General features: G+C 35.1%; 1 protein-coding gene across 1 annotated transcript in view; it reads left to right on the top strand.

The window, feature by feature from the left end:
* The window catches only part of LOC130746497 (midasin), a 54,300-nt gene extending 42,538 nt beyond the window's left edge, over positions 1–11,762 (top strand). Inside the window, exons 56-77 of the mRNA XM_057599136.1 lie at positions 1,059–1,134; positions 1,216–1,328; positions 2,807–2,868; positions 2,974–3,087; positions 3,931–3,999; positions 4,096–4,252; positions 5,282–5,436; positions 5,518–5,630; positions 5,723–5,943; positions 6,062–6,304; positions 6,534–6,755; positions 6,840–6,998; positions 7,084–7,308; positions 7,390–7,698; positions 7,776–7,922; positions 8,112–8,318; positions 8,416–10,134; positions 10,242–10,523; positions 10,632–10,811; positions 10,902–11,000; positions 11,080–11,205; positions 11,319–11,762. Coding sequence (XP_057455119.1) covers positions 1,059–1,134; positions 1,216–1,328; positions 2,807–2,868; positions 2,974–3,087; positions 3,931–3,999; positions 4,096–4,252; positions 5,282–5,436; positions 5,518–5,630; positions 5,723–5,943; positions 6,062–6,304; positions 6,534–6,755; positions 6,840–6,998; positions 7,084–7,308; positions 7,390–7,698; positions 7,776–7,922; positions 8,112–8,318; positions 8,416–10,134; positions 10,242–10,523; positions 10,632–10,811; positions 10,902–11,000; positions 11,080–11,205; positions 11,319–11,354 — 5,034 coding nt within the window. The 3' untranslated portion in view covers positions 11,355–11,762. The remainder of the gene's footprint in view (positions 1–1,058; positions 1,135–1,215; positions 1,329–2,806; positions 2,869–2,973; positions 3,088–3,930; positions 4,000–4,095; positions 4,253–5,281; positions 5,437–5,517; positions 5,631–5,722; positions 5,944–6,061; positions 6,305–6,533; positions 6,756–6,839; positions 6,999–7,083; positions 7,309–7,389; positions 7,699–7,775; positions 7,923–8,111; positions 8,319–8,415; positions 10,135–10,241; positions 10,524–10,631; positions 10,812–10,901; positions 11,001–11,079; positions 11,206–11,318) is intronic.
* The last annotated feature ends 8,931 nt before the right edge of the window (positions 11,763–20,693 follow it).

The raw sequence follows: 20,693 nt of genomic DNA, 5'->3' as shown, positions 1-20,693 counted from the left end.
TCTCAAATTCTGTTTGTCAGCAGGATTTTTCTGCTTGCTACTTCTATAGCCTGTTTCATATCTTTACAACAGTCCATCCTACTGTTGTGCTTGCCTTCCAGCAGTCCTTAGTCTTTATTGCCCCCATCATCTTTCCCTTAGAAGTTGTCCAACCAAAACTCTCCCAGAGAACTATTGTGGCTCTGGATGTTCCTTAAACTATTTGACTTTTTTTTCCTAGTTGATGTTTGGCCTTGACTTTTATCTCAAATTATATTTTTTAAGCTATCGGCTAGTTTTGTGTTGCTGCCGATGCCGAAGGCCTAACACAACCCTCCTCCTTTACCCGGGTTGGGGAACGGATTTGCAAGCATAGGTGGAGTTTCAAATTATAGTTAACTATTTTTCTTTTTCAAATGTTTCTTTTGTAATAAGCTTATTAAGCTTTAGCTTGAGGAGTACTGGAGTATCTATAAATTATCTGACCTAGTCATTAGACCTTAGCTTGAATTAGCTTTCATATTTCCTTATTTTTATGATTTGTTTCTTTATTTAATTAGGATTAAGTATTTGTATAAATAAGGGTCATTGCTTTGTCTTATAATAAAATCTAAGATAATGTTCATATCAATATCAATATATTTTTATTGTTCCAAATATATTCCTTTTTCTCCCCCTATAACTTCAACGTTCAACCGATTATCAAGTTTTAGAATCTAAGAAGTTAACTATTATGTATCCAATTTTTAGGTGTTCTCATCATTTATCCAGTCTATGTGTTTCCATTTTTATGTATATTGAATCTAACGCTGTTTGAACCTCTTCTGCCAATCAGTTATTTACATACTACTTCCCTTTACAAATCAATTCTCAAGGGTTCTCAATTCTCATACATATCTATCATCCAATTCCGTTCAACTGTGTACCCACTTTAAATGCTTTCCTTTACCTGTATTAAATTCATATTAGAAATGTGTTTGGACCTCTAGTGATATGCCCTTATCACACTTTTCCATTTATTTGAAACCAAAATGGTTTCTTCCATGGCTTAACTATATTATGGTTTCTTTCTTCTGTAGGCCTTTTCAGGGTTGCAGTTCTTACTGCACAAAGCTCAAGTTATGCAAGAAAATGATCCAAAGTTCTCCTTCTCCGGTATGTATTTTCTATCAAGTCTGGCAGCTACAGTTGTATGCTTCGTTATTTACTTATTTTTCTGGTTTAAATGATTTGTAGATAAGTTCAAATCCGTTTTTGATCTGATGTCATCTTGGCAAAAGTTGGAATTGGGCTCTTGGCCTACTTTGCTTGATGAGGTGATGGATCAATATGAGAATAATGCTGGGAAAGTAAGTCGGGGGAACTTCTTTCTATTATTGTTGTTTTTGTTTTTGAGAAGACCTAAATGCATGCTCGTGTAGTTAATTTGTTTTTGTAGAAGTCATGTACTATAAGAACTAGATATCATCCCTTTACAACTTGCAATTATTTAATGTTAACTATTAATCAATCTCAGCATTATGTTGAATTAAAGCTAATATAAAAAATATTGAGACAATTGGTAAAGGTTGCTTCATTCAAATTCCATTGTTGCTTTATTGCTAATTTTAGTTTTAATATATAATAATTGCTAACCTAGAGCACTAAATTATCCACAAGCTTGTTTTGCTGGTCATGTAAATATACTTACACTTCCTAGACTCTGATACCATATTAGAATTTCGGAGGCATAACTTAACCCAAAAGCTAGTCAAGAGTTGAGGATTTTCTTCACATATATAAGGACGACATTTATGCCACTAAGGGGCCTGGCCAAATCATCTGCCATGTATGGTGGAAGCTGCTGAACTGTGAAGTGATTTTGAATTACCTTCTCCAGAACAAAGAAAAGGATCTTCTCCTTTTGTTTGGTGTGAGCACGAAGCGTAAGATTGTGGGCAACGGACACAGTACTTAGGTTGTCATAAAAAATGGAGGGAAAGTCACTTGAGAGTACCAAGAAATAAGGTTGGGATCAAGAATGATGCATGTCTCTGAAGTTGACTTGAGGTCATCGGGGTCGGTGGCCTAGTCAGTATCACAAAAACCTGTGATATGCAATAGTGAGTTGTAGGTAGGGCACATGAGAAGGGCAATGTGGACAGTGCCCTTGAGGTATATCCTCTTGATCACAGATCAATGAGTGTCAAGGACGTATCTCAGAAACTTGTAGACCTCTTTGACTGAGAAGCTAAGCTTAGGTCTGTATATATATATATATATATATATATATATAGTAGTATACAGATAGGAGGGGGAACCAGCACCGTTTGTGAGCCTATGATGGTGACCATAAGTGTCGAGATGGGCTTGCAGTAAGTCATGTTTTCCTGAGAACGAAGATCCCAAATGTATTTGCTTTGAGTGGGGAGAAGGGAGCTATTTGAAAGGTGCTTAGTTCAATTCCGATGCCTAGAAAATCGTCAAAGGGGTGCCCAATTGTTTGTCAGCAAAGTCTGGATTGAGATGCTGAAACGGTTTTTGTTGGGACTGACATTGCATAGTTACTGAGTCATTTTAATTTGATAAAGTTTCCATGATATTTGTTGACTCCTAAAACCACATTTGTTGTGTAAATCCATGGTACATTAATCACTTGTGCTTCTAAAATACAACATAATTTCTTCAGTACTCCTTATAAATTTTATTTAAAACTGATGTTTACAGTACTGTATAATTCGGAAATAGGAAAATAAGATTACCTCAATGTTATTTTTTCTTTTTAGGTTTATCTTGATTTATTTAACATGGAAATAGCTTATTTCTTTTTCTCTCACCTTTGTTACAGTTGTGGTTCCCTCTGTACTCTATTCTTTCAACTGGTTCTTCTGATGAACTAATTGTTGAGAGGCAAGTTAAAGATTAAAATTCTGCCTGTTCATTTGAAGCTTCATCTAATAGATTTTATGGCCTGGTTTTCTGGTGTCACTTTTGTATTGCATTTATATTTTGCAGCCTTGAGAACTTCATTCACACATCTAGCATTGGGGAATTTAGGAGACGGCTTCAACTTCTTTTTGCTTTCCTTGGTCAAAACCACATCAGAGCATGCCTTGAAATTAATCCAAGGTATTATTTATAGTTTTAGCAGTAAGTCAGTAACATTTATCTAGTTTTTTAATCCTAGACTATTTGTGCTTTTAGTCCCCTCAAGTTTTTTTCAAGCAAATCCAATCTCTTTATTTTTAAAATTAAGCAAATTTGGTTCTCCTGCCAATTTTCTACCAAAAACACTTAAATAGGGTTTTATGATGGATTTGGAATATGAAACAATTTTTAAGGTTTAAAAACTAGAAATTTAGTTGAAATTTGACAAAACTTGGAAGGGCTTTGTAGCATGTGATGTCAAGGTTTGGACGTCGAAGGTAGGAATACATTTTAGGTGTCTTTTGATCAAGTATTGGTAGGTGTATTAGAATAAAATTTTGAATGGAATGAAAATGACAAAGGAACTTCAATTGTACTCCCTCTATTCCTTATTAACGGTTTATTTAGATGAAATTTTTTTTTCATGTCCACCTAGGATTTCAAGAGAGCATTAATTGATGTTTTTCCAAGTAATGCCCTTGTGAGAACAATAAATGGCGACAGATAAAATACATTCTAAACGGTAAAAATAGGAAAACAAATAATAGTTCTCTGTAAATTAACAAAATTAATTGCTCTCCTTAATATGTGTGTTTCATGTCTTTGTGGAAAGTTATTTAGGAATTGGAGGGTGTAACAGATAAATTAATTCACAAATTTTTTTTGGTTGTCTAAAGCCATAGGTCAAAATAATGAAAGTGCTTATGGAACATATTAACCCATCATATTGACCCATCATATTGATGGGTCAATAGCATTTTTTATATATTGACCCATCATATTTCGATGTCAAGTTTTTTATTTATTTATTACTGAACACTGCAGTCCTTGTGGGATGGAACAGTCAGCATTCTTGTACAATATATTTGGATTTTATGTGCAGTTCTTACCAATGTGAGTTCCTTTCACTTGCTGCTTTATATACTTATTTATTTATTTATATGTCCTGGCCTTATCATGTGTCTGAATGTGTTATGCAACTGACTGCAGAGTTTTGAAGTACATTGACAATAGTAGGAAAGAAATTGAGATCGAACTGAAAAAATTGGTTAAACTATGTCGGTGGGAGCATGGTAAGAGTTATTCATCAATAGAAAGCTTGAGAAAGCATCGGCAGAAACTGAAGAAGTTTATACAGAAATATACTGTAAGTGTCAATAGCCCATTGATCTTGAAGTGTGATAATGTACAGTTAATTGTACCTTGCGTTGAAATTCAATCATATATTAGAATAAGGAGGCAACAATGATTGAACTCTAGACGAGTTGGTCTTATAGACTGTAATACCATGTTATGAACCAATTATTCCAAAAGTTTAAGTTGTTAGGTGAAGACACTTTTCTACTTTCAAGGCTATATTGCTGTTCATTGTGTCCCTTGGGATGTGGTATTTAGTTTGAGTTCATGGGCACTAGGGTTATTTGTTTGTTAAAATCAATGGGTTTCTCAAGAAGGAATTATTGATATAAAAAGGAACCGAAGAGCTATTTTGAGCTAATAATGCTTTTTCTTTTGCCATCTCTTCTTTGTAGTTTCATTGCTCTATATATAGGATTCTAATCCCTTTCTCTCTAATAATCTCGTGACACTGAGATATTTTGCTAATCATTTTCTCTATAATAATCTCGTGATACTTAGATATTTTACTAAACAAAAAACAGTATGTTGGGCCTTTGGGCAAAACATAACAGTTTCATCTTGGAACATTTGTTAAATCCATCATAAAGTTAGTTTTATAGCATTTTTCTATCTGGAGTGAGAGCAGCTCCTATTCTAGCGGCTCTTTTCAGTTTTATAGCATTTTCTACTTGTTTAGATATAATTTGTTTTTTTTTTCTCTGCGTTCTAAAACACCATGTGTTTTATCACTCTACCTGTTGAAAATGCTGAAATGTTCAACTGAATTTTATTGATTGTAAAACTGAAGAGTACAAGAGTTGATCTCTGTATTTATAGAGTTTACAAAGCTTGCATAAGAAGCTATCTAATTCTGTTATGACAGCTCAGCTTTGACAGCTAAGCTTAACAGCTAAGATAACTGACATGATAGCTAGGATAACTAACTTCTTAACAGTAACTGTATCAGACTATATAGTATTACTCTAATACTACCCAAAGTAATTTTAAATACTTATTTGATCATGATTTTCACTTTTTTTTTTGTTTATCTTTAAAGGATATTCTGCAAGAGCCTGTGTCCATTTTCCTCAACCAAGAAGCTGCGCTAAGACCAAATGCTCAATCTTCTCATGGTCATAAGCTCATACATGATACTCTAAAGGGTTCAGTCGCTGATTCGTTTGAATTGACATTTTTCAGTGTTGAAAACAGGTTATTTGACAGCTGATGGGCATTCTGTGTATATTATTATTTTGTAATTTTTAAGTAGTTAACTTGTATTCTCTGATGCAGGTCCACGTGGTTTGAGAATTGCATCAAAAAATTAGATAGTGCTGTGCAGAAGTTGCAGCTTAAGAAAACATCCGTGATTGATGTTCTATCTTTGTATCAGAAAAATAGTGAAGGTTTTTGTTCTTTTCCTTTTGGTGTTCTGGAGTTTCGTTTTGTCCAGTTGGTTTCTTGTATAAACATGTCCAGAACTTTGTGATTTGTGCAGAAGTTGAAAGCATATTTAGACCTTGCTGTGATTCTCAGCATGCAGTTGACTTGAAGAGATGGAAAGCTGTGTGGCACATGATTGAAAGTATTTATGTCACAGCAGAAGATTCTGGTATTGTTTTAAAGGATGAAAAAAATAGTCAAAGGAAGAGAAGAACTTTTTTTGAGCTTCTCGACCTTTTAGAAAGGAATGGGTTATCTCGACACATATCTAAGAAGGTGTGAATCTTAGCTGTTTGTTTTTTTGAATGGGTAGACTACGTATTTGTTAGAAGTGGCTAATAATATTTCCCTTTTTATTATTTTCCCCCTTTTTTAAAATTTAACAAATATACAGGATGAACATAAAACATGGTGGTTCCTTCAGCTTTCTGGGAACATTCAATATTTACTGCTAGCAAATAGTAGATTACCTTGTGAAACCTTGATTGCTTCTGAAGTTGAAGATAAGAATGTCCTTGAGGAAAGCTTGCTGATGAACTGGAAGATGTCCATTGAACATTACTTCAAGAGTGTTATGTCTGTGCTTCTTCTGCAGCAGATATGCCTGAATCCTCATAAAGATATAGAACTTGAACGGGTAAAATATCATGTTAAAGTTCTGAATTATTTGTTTGTTTCTTGTAGTTTCATTTTGGTTTTTTGCACATTTAACTTTTCTTCTTTTCCCTGTTCCCCTCCTTTTCTTCTTTTCACTCTTCCGCTGTGAGTTTTACTGACGTGGCTGTTGCGATGTGCCTTCGGAATCACTAGAAGTATGATTTCTGGTTAAGCTTTTGGTGTACTGAATATGAATTTGGTCTCTGCAGGTTGAAAGGTCTAGCTATTTTCTCATCCAGCTTGTTCAGATACAAAAGAAGCAACTTACTACTGCCAGTGCTTTTGATGAGCAATTGAAACGTTTTAGAGAATGTGTATCTACTCTTGGAAAGTTGTTTTCATTATCCTCTTCTACTGATGAAAATACGGTACATATGTGCACTATTATTCCAGAGCAGCTTGCTACTTATGAATGCCTGTGGCAACAAAAGGTTTGTATTTACCTTTTTTTTTTAATATTTGTTTTTGCTAGTGTTCTATGCATCTTATATTTATACTTTTTGTTGATCATGCAGCAATTATTTGATAGTCTGTGTGCTATATCAAATGAAGAATTGCTTTTACTGAGGACACTAGAAAATAGCCATTTGAACACTTGTCAGAAAACAAGACCTCAAGTCAGTCAGATAATTGCTTCCATCGAAGAATTTTTACCAGTGTTCAATAAATCAAAGGTGCATATATTGCTTTGTCCTAGTGAATTGCTTTAACTTTACCCAAGTACCTGTTACCTCCAATTTATGGAAACCTAATTTACAGGAATCATTGGATTGTTACCTGATTGGGGGGTCGAAAGCTGTCACTGCAATGACTTCGTCCTCACATGATTATGTTGTTACTCAAGGAATGGTGCAGCTGGTATCTGAAAATTTCAAAGCCATAAATGATTTTAAGGAGCATTTTCTTGCACTACAGGAGCTAGATATAGATAGAAGCTCAGTGAAAAAGGTTCTGATTCATAATTTTCAAGAAATAACTGATAAGGTATTTAATCTTTCAATGTAACCTTGTCAAACCTAGTAATTTGAATGATAAACTTGGGATTTACAAACATCTACTCTTCAGGCAAATTTAATTGAGGAAGAGTTTAATGCTGCAATAAAGGCAAATTCTAATCCAGTTGATTCATCTGAAGAGGATAAATTTTGTGAAAGACACTCTGTGGAGCTCAATGCTAGGTTTGATGAAGCTCTCAAGTCTTCATATCAGCATATTGCAACTGTGTTGCAGAATTTATGTTTGTCAAGCAGTATCTATAACTTGGAAGAGTCCACAGAGAACTTTGCATCATGGGAAGTGATATTTGATTCATTTGTCGCAATTCTCAATTTGGATTGGCTATGTGATCATATTTTCAAAACAGTCACTTTTGGGGTAAGTTTTGCTTCGTGGTTGGTTATCTTAATACTTTTTTGTAGGATGACTAAATTCATGGTACTTTTGTTGTGTAGGAGAAGCTGGTGAATCAATACGACAATAAAATTAACAGTTACTCTTGCAAAGTAGGAGCTCATTTTAGAAATCTACATATGCTACTGGGTCTTTTACTGAATTTTTGTGATGAGCTCATAAAGAATCTCTTGGCTATGCACAGATCAGTAAGCTTAATATCACTTGCCTATTTCTCTATATAAGCATAATTTTTTCGAATTGCATGATGTATGCTTTTGCTATGTAATTTGTGTATTATATATTGATAATACATCATTTCTCATTTTTGAAATTATCTTAATAATTCGCTTGTTTGGACCTAATTAAGTTGCTTAATCTATTTCTGTAAATTGCAGGTATCAGTAACAACTCATGTGATTGCAAATATTTTAGTTTCTTTATTTTCAAAAGGATTTGGATTTTCAACTGAAAACAAAGAGGACGACGGCACCCACAATACATCTGAAGGTGCAAGTGGAACCGGCATGGGGGAGGGTGTTGGATTAAATGATGTCAGTGATCAGATTACTGATGAAGATCAGTTGCTGGGAACAAAGGAACAGGTTTGCATTAGAGCGTATTTATTTTGCATGACTTGTAAAATTCTTCTTGGATTTGATTTCTCAAGCTATGCATCATTTTCTTATGTCAATACTGCAGCAAAAAGAAAAACAAGATGACCTCAGAGAAGTGCCAAGTAGCAATGATACAGGGATTGAGATGGAACAAGATTTTCAGGCTGATGCAGTAAGCCTTAGTGAGGACTCCGGAGAAGATGAAGATAATGATGGTGAGAATGAGGAACTTGAGTCAGAAATGGGAACTGCTGGAGAAAATAGTGAAGTTGCTGGAGAGAAACTTTGGGATGAGAATGAAGATGAAACACCCGATGATACAAGAGAGAAGTATGAATCTGGACCATCAGCTAAGGATAGAGATGGAAGCAACAGGGAGTTAAGAGCCAAGGATGACTCCACCAGTAATGAACCTATGGATGGTAATTATGATGAAGGTGATGCTCAGAACGATGAATCTGCAACACAGGATGACTCTGGTGATGGAGAAAATGCAGATGATGTAAAGATGGACAAAGAAGAAGCATATTCTGATGCTACTGGATTAAAGCCTGATGAATTGGATCAAAGTTCTGATATGGATATGGATTCAAATGTAGAGGAAGATGCAGATCATATGGAAGAGGGAGATCCTGAAGAGCTTGATGATCCAGCTGAGAATGGAAACCACGGAAACCAGGATGAAGAGACATGCTCACCTGATGAAAATATGGAAGAAGCTCATACTGAAGTTGATGCAACGTCCGAAAAAGATGTTCCGGGTCAGGACCACCAAGATAATGGTGACCTGAATTCGATGGAACCAAAGAAAGATGCACCTGAGACTTCTGATTTGGTTAGGGAGCAAGTTTGCACTGCAGAATTAGCATCACAGTCCAAAGATGATATGCAGACACCTGTTTCTGAAAATGTAACAGCAGAGTCATATTGGTCAAATAGTCATCATGACTTCGACAACCCGGCTCTCTTGGGAGGCTTTCCTTCCAATAGTGTGTCTGAGATGGATCTTAAGAAAACAGACTCTTCAAATACAGGGGGGTTCAATGAAAATCAACCTAAATCTGACCATCAACATAATGAGCACCCATTTAGTAAGGAAAACCATACTAATCCTTATCGAAGTAAAGGTGATGTACTTGAGTTCCAGCAGGAAAGAATTAAAGTATCAGGTGATCTCCTGGAAAATAACACGGAGCAGGGTGAAATGAATGATGACAATGCAGATGAGTATGGCTATGTTTCTGAATTTGAAAAGGGGACAGCTCAGGCTCTGGGACCTGCAACATTGGAGCAGATTGATAAAAACATTGATGGTGATAAGCTTAATCCAGAGTGTCATACTGGTGAAGATGCAGAGTTACAGTTTGAGAAGGAAAAGTCAGAAATAGATTCTGTAAGCAATTCTTCCTCAATTCCAAAAAATGAAAAAAGGGAGCAAGTAAATATCTCCGCCACAGAGAAGTCACAAGATGATGGATCAGTGACACCTCTTGCTAGTGATAATATTGATCCTGAAAGTCGTCTCGAAGATGTTGTTTCTTTCAGGGGATCATACTTGAGCGAGAACACAGATAGATTAAGCCAACTTTCTGTGGATGATGAGGAATTGGGGAAAGTCCAAGATCCTGGTGACGTTCCTGATAATGTGAAAAATGATGCTAGCACTATGTGGAGAAGATATGAACTTAGCACAACAAAGTTGTCACTGGAGTTGGCTGAACAATTGCGCCTTGTAATGGAGCCCACAGTGGCCAGCAAGCTCCAAGGGGATTATAGAACTGGCAAAAGGATAAATATGAAGAAGGTAGATAAAGTACTCTTATAAATAGGAATTTATCTTACATTAATATGCATTTGTTGTAGAAATACTAGTTGCTAACTTCTTTCTTTTCCTTCAAAAAACAATCCCAGGTAATTCCATACATAGCCAGTCATTATCGTAAAGATAAAATATGGTTGAGGCGGACCAGACCAAACAAACGTGATTACCAGGTTGTGATTGCTATTGATGATTCACGAAGCATGTCAGAGGGTAAATGCGGTGAGGTTGCTATTGAAGCTTTGGTTACAGTATGCCGTGCTATTACTCACCTGGAAATGGGGAGCTTAGCAGTCGCAAGCTTTGGAACAAAAGGAAACATAAAATTACTACATGATTTTGACAGGCCATTCACCGGAGAGGCTGGTATTAAGGTTAGCAGGATTAACATGAAGTCTAGTTTTCTTTATGAGGCATTGGTAATGCATGTGTTGTACATGCTTTAAAAGAGGATCTAACTTTTTTTGTTGAATGAGGTGCAGATGATCTCCAATTTGACATTCAAACAGGATAATACTGTAACTGATGAGCCAGTTGTTGATCTGTTGAAGTTCTTGACAGACAAGCTTGACGCTGCAGTTGTAAAAGCACGACTTCCAACTGGACGCAACCCCCTCCAGCAACTTGTTTTAATAATTTCAGATGGCCGGTTGACTGAAAAGGTACCTGATTATAAATTTTCTTGTATTTTTCTAGTTATCTTCATTTGCCTGACTTCTCTGATACTGATCTTCAAATTTTCAATTTTTTAGGAGAAATTAAAGCAGTGTATTCGAGATGTGTCTGCCGGTAACCGGATGGTTGTTTTCTTGGTTCTAGATGCTTCTGAGGAGTCAATTATGGATTTCCAGGTATCTTTCAGTATGCTCAAGTAAATTTTATGATATGCAGCTTTTCTTTTCTCTTACCATGTTACTTTCTGGCCTGTAGGAAATATCTCATAAGGGTGGAAATGTGGATATGACCAAGTATATGGATTCTTTCCCCTTTCCGTACTTTATCGTTATGAAGAACATTGAGGCACTGCCTAGAACGCTAACAAACCTACTGAGACAAGTAAGTTTGAGTCCCTTCCTCTCGTTTTAGACGTGAAAATAGTTCAAAAAAAAGAAAGAAATAAACCTTGTTACCATAATTAATGTTCATTTTGTTTTTCATGCTGATTTCAGTGGTTGGAGCTTATGCAACATTCAACAGATTTGTGATTGGTTGGAGACTGAAATACAATGGGCAAATTTCATTTTTGAACTAAAGAGTGGAGTTTTGACCTGTTTCATATTGAAATGGGGGGAAAAGGGAGAAAAAAATATTGGATGGAGTACTATGGTCTCAGCTCATATTTTTACATATATAGTGCACAAAATTGTATAGTCTTTGTATAGTTCTGTAATCCATTGTACAGATCTTGCTGCTTTGGTTTTCAGGATATCATGTTTGTTACTTTTGATGAATGTTAACAAGCGGCTTTCATAGCATGTTTTGTTATTGGCATGTTTGCAGTTAGCCAATGTGAAGATCCTATGAAAATTTCATGGCATAATTTCAAGCAATGAGTATTGTATACTGCATTACAATTACTGCTATCAAAGATGATTGAAAATTTATTTTGAGAATCTGAATTTAAGTTACATGTTACGTCACATTTGTGTAGGTGAGATGCAGCATGGTGAAAAAAACAAAAGCATTGATAACCCAAGTGCTATTTCAGTTTGCACAACTGGTAATAGAACAAAACTTTTTTGCTGTCCCAATGGCCTAATCAATGATTGTGCTGGGTGTTGTGCTATGAAGAAAACTTGAGTAGCTTATTGACGTACTATTTGTATTGTATTTAATGAAAAGTTTAACGACTGACTGTCAATAGTGTTTTATAAACATGCTATGTTCCCTAAAATCTTCCTTTCTCGTTTGTCATGCTGTAACTGAATAACAGCAAACTCATGATTAAACTGCATTTAAATTGTCCACTTTGTAATAATGGTGGCTATCAAATTATGAGCATATGATTGACAGATTGTGCAAGATTTCTTCAAGAGCTCCAAGCTGCCTAAGATGCAAGCATGAACTCGTGCCGCTAACAAGATTTTTTTTATGGGCCAAGACTGATCAGGTATGATCATAATTCTGAACAAATAAAGGGTGTAATAAATTTGGGATATTTCATATTCGGATGTGTAAGGATCCCATTCTTTGTCACTTTCTCTGGGGCGTCCTTTTCAATTAATGAAATCTGTAAGATTCTAATAGCATCCAATCAATCATTTTAACAAACAATTGTCAATAACGCAACTCTTTAAGCTAAGAGAAGACTGATGGTCAAAAGCTTAATAGAGGGCACCTAATCTAGTGGACTAGCATTTACAAAAAAAAAGTAGTGTAATCCACAGGTCATTTATGTTATTATATACTCCTCTATAACCCCATATATGATATTGGTTAAAGTACCCCACTGTAAATTTGTTTTTTCATGGTACTATATATTTAATTTGTATCAAGTCCAAAATGTGACTTTCTTTTAGGGATTAGATCTGGCATATGAGGAGTGATGATATATACACACATCTCCACTCATTTCCACCTTATTTTCTATCAATTCCTCTTTTCTTTATCAATTAAATTATTTATTACATCTTTACTATCTTTCTAATTTCTTCATTTCTCTCTTCTTCCACATCTTTTCTTCACACCTCAAAAATAACGTCTGAATTGTTGCTTATTCGCATATGACTAATATTAAATAATTGATATTTTTAAATCTAACAAAACTACTAAATATGTTCTTAGGCACGTGCAGGGTTGAATCTTGAATTTGTTAATGTGACTTTAGATTATTATGTCACGCCACAATATTATAAGTATTCCACATATATAAAAAAGAGTGAATTGCATCAGATAAAGTAACCTGAATGTTAACATGCATTAGAGTAACTGATCCTTCTTCTACCTTCTTACTCAAAAGATAGATGAATGACAATGAAGGTCTTGGTGGCGTAGATAAGGTGGAGGTTCGATTTGTTTGGAGAAGGAGTTCCGTACCGTCCTCATCGGTGAGATTGAGAATTCATGCATTCGTGAATGTGGTGCTCGTCCTTTTTCATGAATATTACTTGCTTTAACTGAGTGTCACCTTTTCTCATTTTGTGAGCTTTAAGGAAAACTAAAGGAGGCAATGGTGTGTGTGTTGGGGGGGACTCACACAGAGGGTGTTGCAGAAGAAGAAAAAGAGATGCTCACTGTACGGAGGTGAAGGAAACAACACACTGATAGAAACAACGAAATGATAGACATGCATATGTTCCTGAGGACACTCATGTCACTTTACGGTAGTTTTAACTCATACCTGCGACGGTTAAAAACTAACATAAAATAATATGTTTAAAAAATGTTTGATCAAAAACATTATCTTTATGTCATCAACCAAAATAGAGTTTTGATTGTTTTATACCTCATTTTCTCTTCCTTGATGTTTTCACTTACTTATCTACTTCATATTTTTTTACTTTTGGTAATACTGTTATAAGGTAGACACAAATTAGAAGTATTTCCTAAAAATACAATTTAAATCAGTTTGTGATTATTGTCATAGAGAGCTCAATATTTTAGGCAACATATTTTTTTAAATTGTTGTCTTTTTCACATAATATGTTGCATTTTTCTCATATATTTTATAGACTATGAGAAACTGTTTTTAAAAGAGATAAGTAATACCGAAACATGAGACTATTAACAGTCACATAAAATTTAGGAAATATTTGTTATATCTATTACACTTTTGAACTGTTGAAAAATAATTGTAGTGAATCACATCACCTATATATATACTAGGGGGATTGTCCACTTGATTATACTCAAAGTTTATGTTACATGACTCTAGTCCAAAGTAGACTAATGCTATTTTAAGATAATGATAAAATATAAAATTTCTAAATTACTTATCTTAAATACTACTATTCATTTATCTAGTTTTAGAATGATTTAACCCAAATTTTATCAGGTCATTTAAACGGATCCCTCTAATATGCACAAGGATTTCCTTGGGTAACTTTGCACAACCAAAGGAGTTGTCCTTTTTACCCTTACTCGAAAATTTAATCTCATCTTTATCCTTTCCATCAACTTCATCATCTTCAACCCAAACAACCCAGATTCATCCCCACCCAAATCCAGATTGAAAAAAAAAAACCTAATTTCATCCCCACCCACAAACACCTAAACGCCGTTGCAGCCACCGTTTCCTCGCTGCGCCAAGTTCGCTGGAGAGGCTCCCATCCCACAACCACCTTGCCTTTGTAGGATCCAAACCAGAAAAATCCACCATTATAAATCCCAGATCCAACAGCAGAAAGAAGATGGAGGCGCCGAGACCACCATTTTGTTGTTGCTTCTACATTTTCTGGGTTGGTTCTCGTTTCTAGGGTTCCGGAATTTGGAATTTTCTGGATTTTTTTGTGGTTAGGGTGGGTTGGCTCAGTGTGGGTGGCGGTGGTGGCTTGGCGGTTGTTACTGGTGTGGGTTGTGGGTGGGTTCGGTGGGGTCAGGTGTTGCTGGGTTCTGGGGTTAGGTTTCTGGGTTGGGGTTGGGTTTCAGTGGGGGCTCTGGGTGGTGGTGGTGTTTGGTGGGGATGGGTGAGGTTGCTGGTGGTGGCGAAAAATTGAAACTTTGGCAGATTAAGAAGGCGTGGGAAATTTTTGGTGATGGGTGGTGGGGTTTGAGTTGCGGAGAAAGGGGAGTTTTCAGAATCTGGTGTGGGGTTTGTGGATGTGGGTATGGTGGGTTGATGATGATGATGATGATGATGATGAAGGAGAAGAAGAAGATGAATGGTGATGATGAAGATGAAATGTGTATGTTTGGTGGGGTTTGTGGTGATGATGATTTTGTGTATGTTTGGTGGGACGGTGCTTTGATGAAGATGGTGTGGTTCTTTTATGATGTTAATGTTTTTCTTAATTTGGATTTGGGTGTGGGATGAATCTGGGTTGCTTTTGGTTGAAGATGATGGGAAGGATACAGATGGAATTAATTTTTGGAGCAGGGGTAAAAGAGACAATTTTATGGTTGTGCAAAGTTACACAAGCAAAAAACTTGTGTATATTAGGGGGATCCCATTTAAACACAACTTTTTTTGAAAGAGAATATTTTCACCAACATAAAGTAGCTACAAAGGAATTGCGTGTACCCTTTAAAAAATAAAGTTATGCTGTGCTGTGGGGTCCAGCAAACATCTCCTAACTTGTATATAGTATTATTATATTGTCTAGCTATGGGCATGTAGAAGAATAATAGAGAGGAGAGTTAGCAAAATAAACAACTAAAAAAATGAATCGTTCTTATGAGTCAACTATTGGCGAAGAGAGAACTTCAAAGAAGGGACGTTGGCAACGGTTTTTAAATTGGATGGCATATAACAACGACAGCAACAAAGACAAGCTGTTGAAAGACGTGAAAAACAACCTGAGCTTGGTAGCTTCCATAATCACCACCATGACATTCCAACTCGCCACTAATCCACCTGGCGGCGTGTTTCAGGCAGACGGCGGCAGCAGCATTCACAAAGTCACAAACTGCGGTGGCAACACCAGTACGGTATGCTCCGGGGAAGCTGTCTTAGCTGTTGTGTATGATGACACATAAAAAGTTCTTGATTGCCAACACCGTTTCATTCACGGCGTCGCTCAGCGTCTGCCTCTTGCTGGTGAGCGGTGTCCCTCTCAACCACCGGCTTCCGATATGGTGCTTATCAATAGGCATGTGCATCACCATCACCAGCCTCGCTTCCACGTATTTTTTCGCCACTGCAATGGTCACCCCGGATACTGTGTTTAATGATGCTATGAAGATGCTGGACGAGTTCTTGATTCTGTGGTTTTGTTTGTTGGGATTCGTCGCCCTTCTCCTCGTCGTGCGCTTTTTTCTGAAGCATGTTTCGAAATGGACCAAGAAACATAATCCCAACAAGTAGCAGCAAGAAAGAAGGATGCAAATAAGGAGCACTAATTGAAACTTATTTAGTGCAATTTTTAATAAATAATCGCCAATAAGTCCGCATTCAAATGGGCTCGTTGTGCATTTACTTGCATTGTTTGTCTTTCAATAACTAGTTGTGAGATTCCTATTCTTTTGTTGGTTGCATTGGGTGTTTCTTCTTTAACAGCACACAAGCTGCTTTCAATGTTTAGTTTTTCACTTTGTAATGGAGTTGTACTTAATTATCTGCGTTGAGTATCTATTGCAGTACTCAACACTCTAATAAATTTACTTTGCTTATAATATTGTCTTTTCGATTGACATTGTGATTTACTTTGCATATATTCCTTGTACTTCCAATTCAATACATTTTGGCTAATTAAAAAAAATGTAATTCTAAAGATTTTTTTGAAACTTTAAAGAGAACTTGATTTTGATCTTATGTGAGAAAATGAGAATAAATCACGACCGTTAGATCTACTTATGAATGGTCAAGATTAAAACTAATTAATGGTCACATGACCACTTAAAAATGTCATGTGACTTTTTTAAAATGTCACATGACTTCACCTTTTAATCTTGACCCTCCATGATTAGATCCAACGATCATGATTTATTCTTATGTTCTCATATAAGAACATCTTTCTCATAAGATACATCCTCTATATAATATATATATATATATAATATATATATATATATATGTATTTTTCAAAGTTTTTTTTGCATGTTTTAGGATTTTTATAATAAATGAAATCATATTTTTTAGATTTTTTTGTTAAAATATACATATATATTTACGGGGGAACTGACTAAACAAATTAAATCACAAGTTTTTACAGGTATTTACAAAATAGATGGAAATCAATTCCACACGACTAAAAACAGAATAGAAATAGCAAAGAAATGAAGTAAAGAACTTACCTCGAAGAAGACACTCACAACGGTGTAGAACTCTTAATTAGGAACTTGACCTTCCTGCACAACATTAACCACCAAAACGTAAGACTAGCACTCATGTTCAGCATTGAGCACATAACCAAAGTGACCTAAAGATGTATCTTTTAAAAAAAATTGAACTAGCTAGTGTACTAACTTAGTGCTTTCACACTTTTTCCAATGTGATCAAAAGTCAAAACACTCAAAGAAGTATTATATTAATCTTAGACTTTGGTCTTAGATTTTTAGGATTTTGATTTGGTTCTCATATTTCCGAGCATGACTTGTGATTAATTTTCCTCTTCCCATGAGCCATACTAGTTATTTCTCCTCTTCTAAGGCATGGCTCGCCTACAATTCTCTCATACCAAGGAATGACCAGTAAATTCTCTTCTTCCAGGTCATGGCTTGAAGTTACTCTAATTCTCATATACCAGGGAATGATGACCTGCTGTCAATTTTTCTTCTCTAGGGAATGCCCCCACACAATTAATTAATTCTCATATTCCAGGGCCTGATCGGCAATTATTTCTCTTATTTCAGGACACAACCCACATAGTATTTCGGCACTTAACTCATTTTTAAGCTATTAATTAATACGTACACCCTCTAGGTTTTAATGCCTTATTTTCAATTTTCATTGATCGAGCGTGATTCATTGACATTTTAATTATACTTTCTCTCACTTTCTCTTTTCTAGGACGAAATTTAGTTGCTTTGTTATTTTGTTTTACCTTTCTCATCAAAAGATCAAGAAAATGAGGTGTTCTATCAACACTCAAGTTTAGCCGACTCATTTTTAATACTTTTTATTTGAATTTGATATTGTGTTTCATATAACTAAAATATAAAGAACTTAATTAGTTATGTTAAAAATAAGGTATACAAAAGGGTGAAATGACTTTAATGTTTCTTAAACTTATTTTGAGTGCGTCTCGATCTTCACTAAAAAAAATCATCTCAAATGAATTAAATTTTGATGATTGCACGATTTTTTTTCTTAAAATGAATATGTGTAGTTTCACTATTTGAGTGTATGTACACTATAGAAATAATTGAAGTGATTTAAATCTCTTTGGAAAGCTAGAGCAAATCTCTACAACTCTTAAATCACCACCCCAAGAGCTAATTTAAATGATAAACCATTTTTGACATGTAAGAGAAAATAAAGATGTTGTCGCAACATGTGTTTATTGAGGTGTATTCAACAACTTGTGTCTAGAGTTCTAAGCAGTGTTTTTAAAACTCAGTTTGGTTATCAACTCAGTGAAGGTACTGAGTTAATGAGTCACTGGTTCGAATACTTGACTCAGTATATATTAAAAAATTATAATAAAAATGAAATGCGCTATATATGAAGTTAAGGTAAAAGTATTAGAAACCTACTAGTCATTAAACTTTTTGGTGGTTCAGTGGTAAAAGCTTCCCTCAACTTCCCCGAAGTCCTGAATTTGGTTCCCATCAGCACTGCTTTTTTTAAAAATAATCATGAGTTTGGTTTAAGCGGCATCTCTAGCCTGGTAAGCATGCCCAATAAAGTAAATAAAAATTAAACCCAATAAATTAAATAATCATTGAAACTCTTGTCATATTTGACTTAGATTGTAACAAAAAATCAAATTCGGCTGACTCATTGTCAACGATAAAAACGAGGTGGGTGACTCACCGGTTCAACCAAAAACCAGCCGAGTCACCAATTTGATCATTGAATTTTTCGAGTCAAACCAGTTCTCATCAAGGCGCTTGCAAGTTCGTCTGATGTGAGGTTCAGACCGTTCAGGTAACCGAGTCCTGGTCCAATCGGTCGGACCGACCGTAAGAGTTTTAAAAATATGGTTGTAACTTGTAAGCACCCGTTTTGAATGAAACTAGCGACACTTAAATATTTTGTTGCGATCTACAACTATTGTGAAAGTTGCCAAGATGTAATTCCAATGTTTGGATAGTTAAAAAACATGTCAAATGTGACATAAAAAATAAAACACATTTTAGTCTCACATAGGCCAAGCTTCAATAGACATTTCTATTTCTCTATATATATGACGGGAGCTCCCCTCCTCATTTAAAATTCTCAAAATTCCTAGTTCTTAGAAGTGAGTTATTGGGTTAAGAATGCTAGTGTGAAGTTTTTGGTTCATAAATTTAAGAACTAGTTCTTGCCTAAGTAACTTTGCTTTATGAGTTCTTAGCATAAAAGAAGTTTAATTTTTTCTCTCTCATCCACATTGTTTTATTGCTTCATCTTTTTTTTATGAAAATAAAAAACATAAATATTGTTGTGTTGTGGGACATGAGATATAATGTAAATCACTCAAATTAAGAACTTATGATTGAAGTGAAATATGCATCAGTTGTGTATGAGTTGCTTAAAACATATGTGACACTTTAAAGCCCACTTGAATAGTACTACTAAACTGCTAATAACCAAAAGTCAAAGGAAAGGGTCAATTATAATTCAATCATGGTCATGATGTTTATTTACTATGTTTTTTTTTTGTACATCAGAAAGATAAATTGCACCCGTTAGGAATCGATCTCTGGACCTCCTCCTACCCAACCCATATGTCCTGAGCTCCTACCAGTGATGGATCCAGAACTTTTGAGTCGTGGAGGCAGTTTCACAATATATTTATGAATCGAAAATCAACCACTTATTTATGATGCTATGTTGAACTACTATGCCAAACCACTTAATTTTGTGGGAGCAAAACACATATACTTATAAATAAGAAGTATTAAAATATAAAATGTTTAGTGTAAACAATATATATATATATATATATATATATAACATTCATAAAAAAATTAAAAAATTTGTGGGGCAATTTCCGCTAGCTATAAGCCCTACATGGATCAGTCCCTAGTTACCCATGGAAAAATATTTAAAAGATTTACTTTATAATAAAATACTGAATACATTTATTTTAATATAAATGTATATATATATATATAAGTGAATAAAAATATAAAATGAAGTTAATGTGATTATATTTAAAAAATTGTGACTATATTTTAAAAAAGGTGAATGGAAGTAAATAAAAGTAACATAAAAAGTAAAGCATGTGCATTCGATAGAGAAGAAAATGGATTGGGCTTAGCTGGACAGTTTCTTGTTAGAGCACTGGCCGTTAGAGTGGCTTGATCTGTAACTTGCGGGCATTTTCAATATAATGAAAAAGTTATAGGGGCAACTATGTAGAGAATTTACAAATACATACTAGTATCAAAAGAAAATCTGTAAATCACGTGGGGCCGTTTGCCCCCACCATTGTGTGAGTGGGTTCGTCACTGACTCCTACCACTTGAGCTATTCTACGGGACTTTATTTAGGTCCAGTTTGGAAGAGTTTATTTGAGTTTATCTGACAGCATAAGCTCTTATGCCAGTGTTTGGGAGGACTTATGCAAACAGCTTATGACCTGCTATAATTTATTTTCAGCTTATTTTCATAAGCTACTCAGGATAGCTTATGAAAAACAGCTTATGCTTATATACAGCTTATTTTTAATGTATTTTAATAAATTTCAAAAATAGCTTATGAATAAGCGCTTATGTCATAAGCACTTATGACCATGTGCTTAATTAAGCTGTTTTTCCAAATGGGGCCTTACTATGTAAAATGAGTCCAAACAATATAA

This window comes from Lotus japonicus, chromosome 3, assembly GCF_012489685.1.
Source record: "Lotus japonicus ecotype B-129 chromosome 3, LjGifu_v1.2".
Taxonomy (NCBI): domain Eukaryota; kingdom Viridiplantae; phylum Streptophyta; class Magnoliopsida; order Fabales; family Fabaceae; genus Lotus; species Lotus japonicus.
The sequence above is the reverse complement of the archived record's forward strand: the minus strand, read 5'-3'. Positions and strand labels throughout refer to the sequence as shown.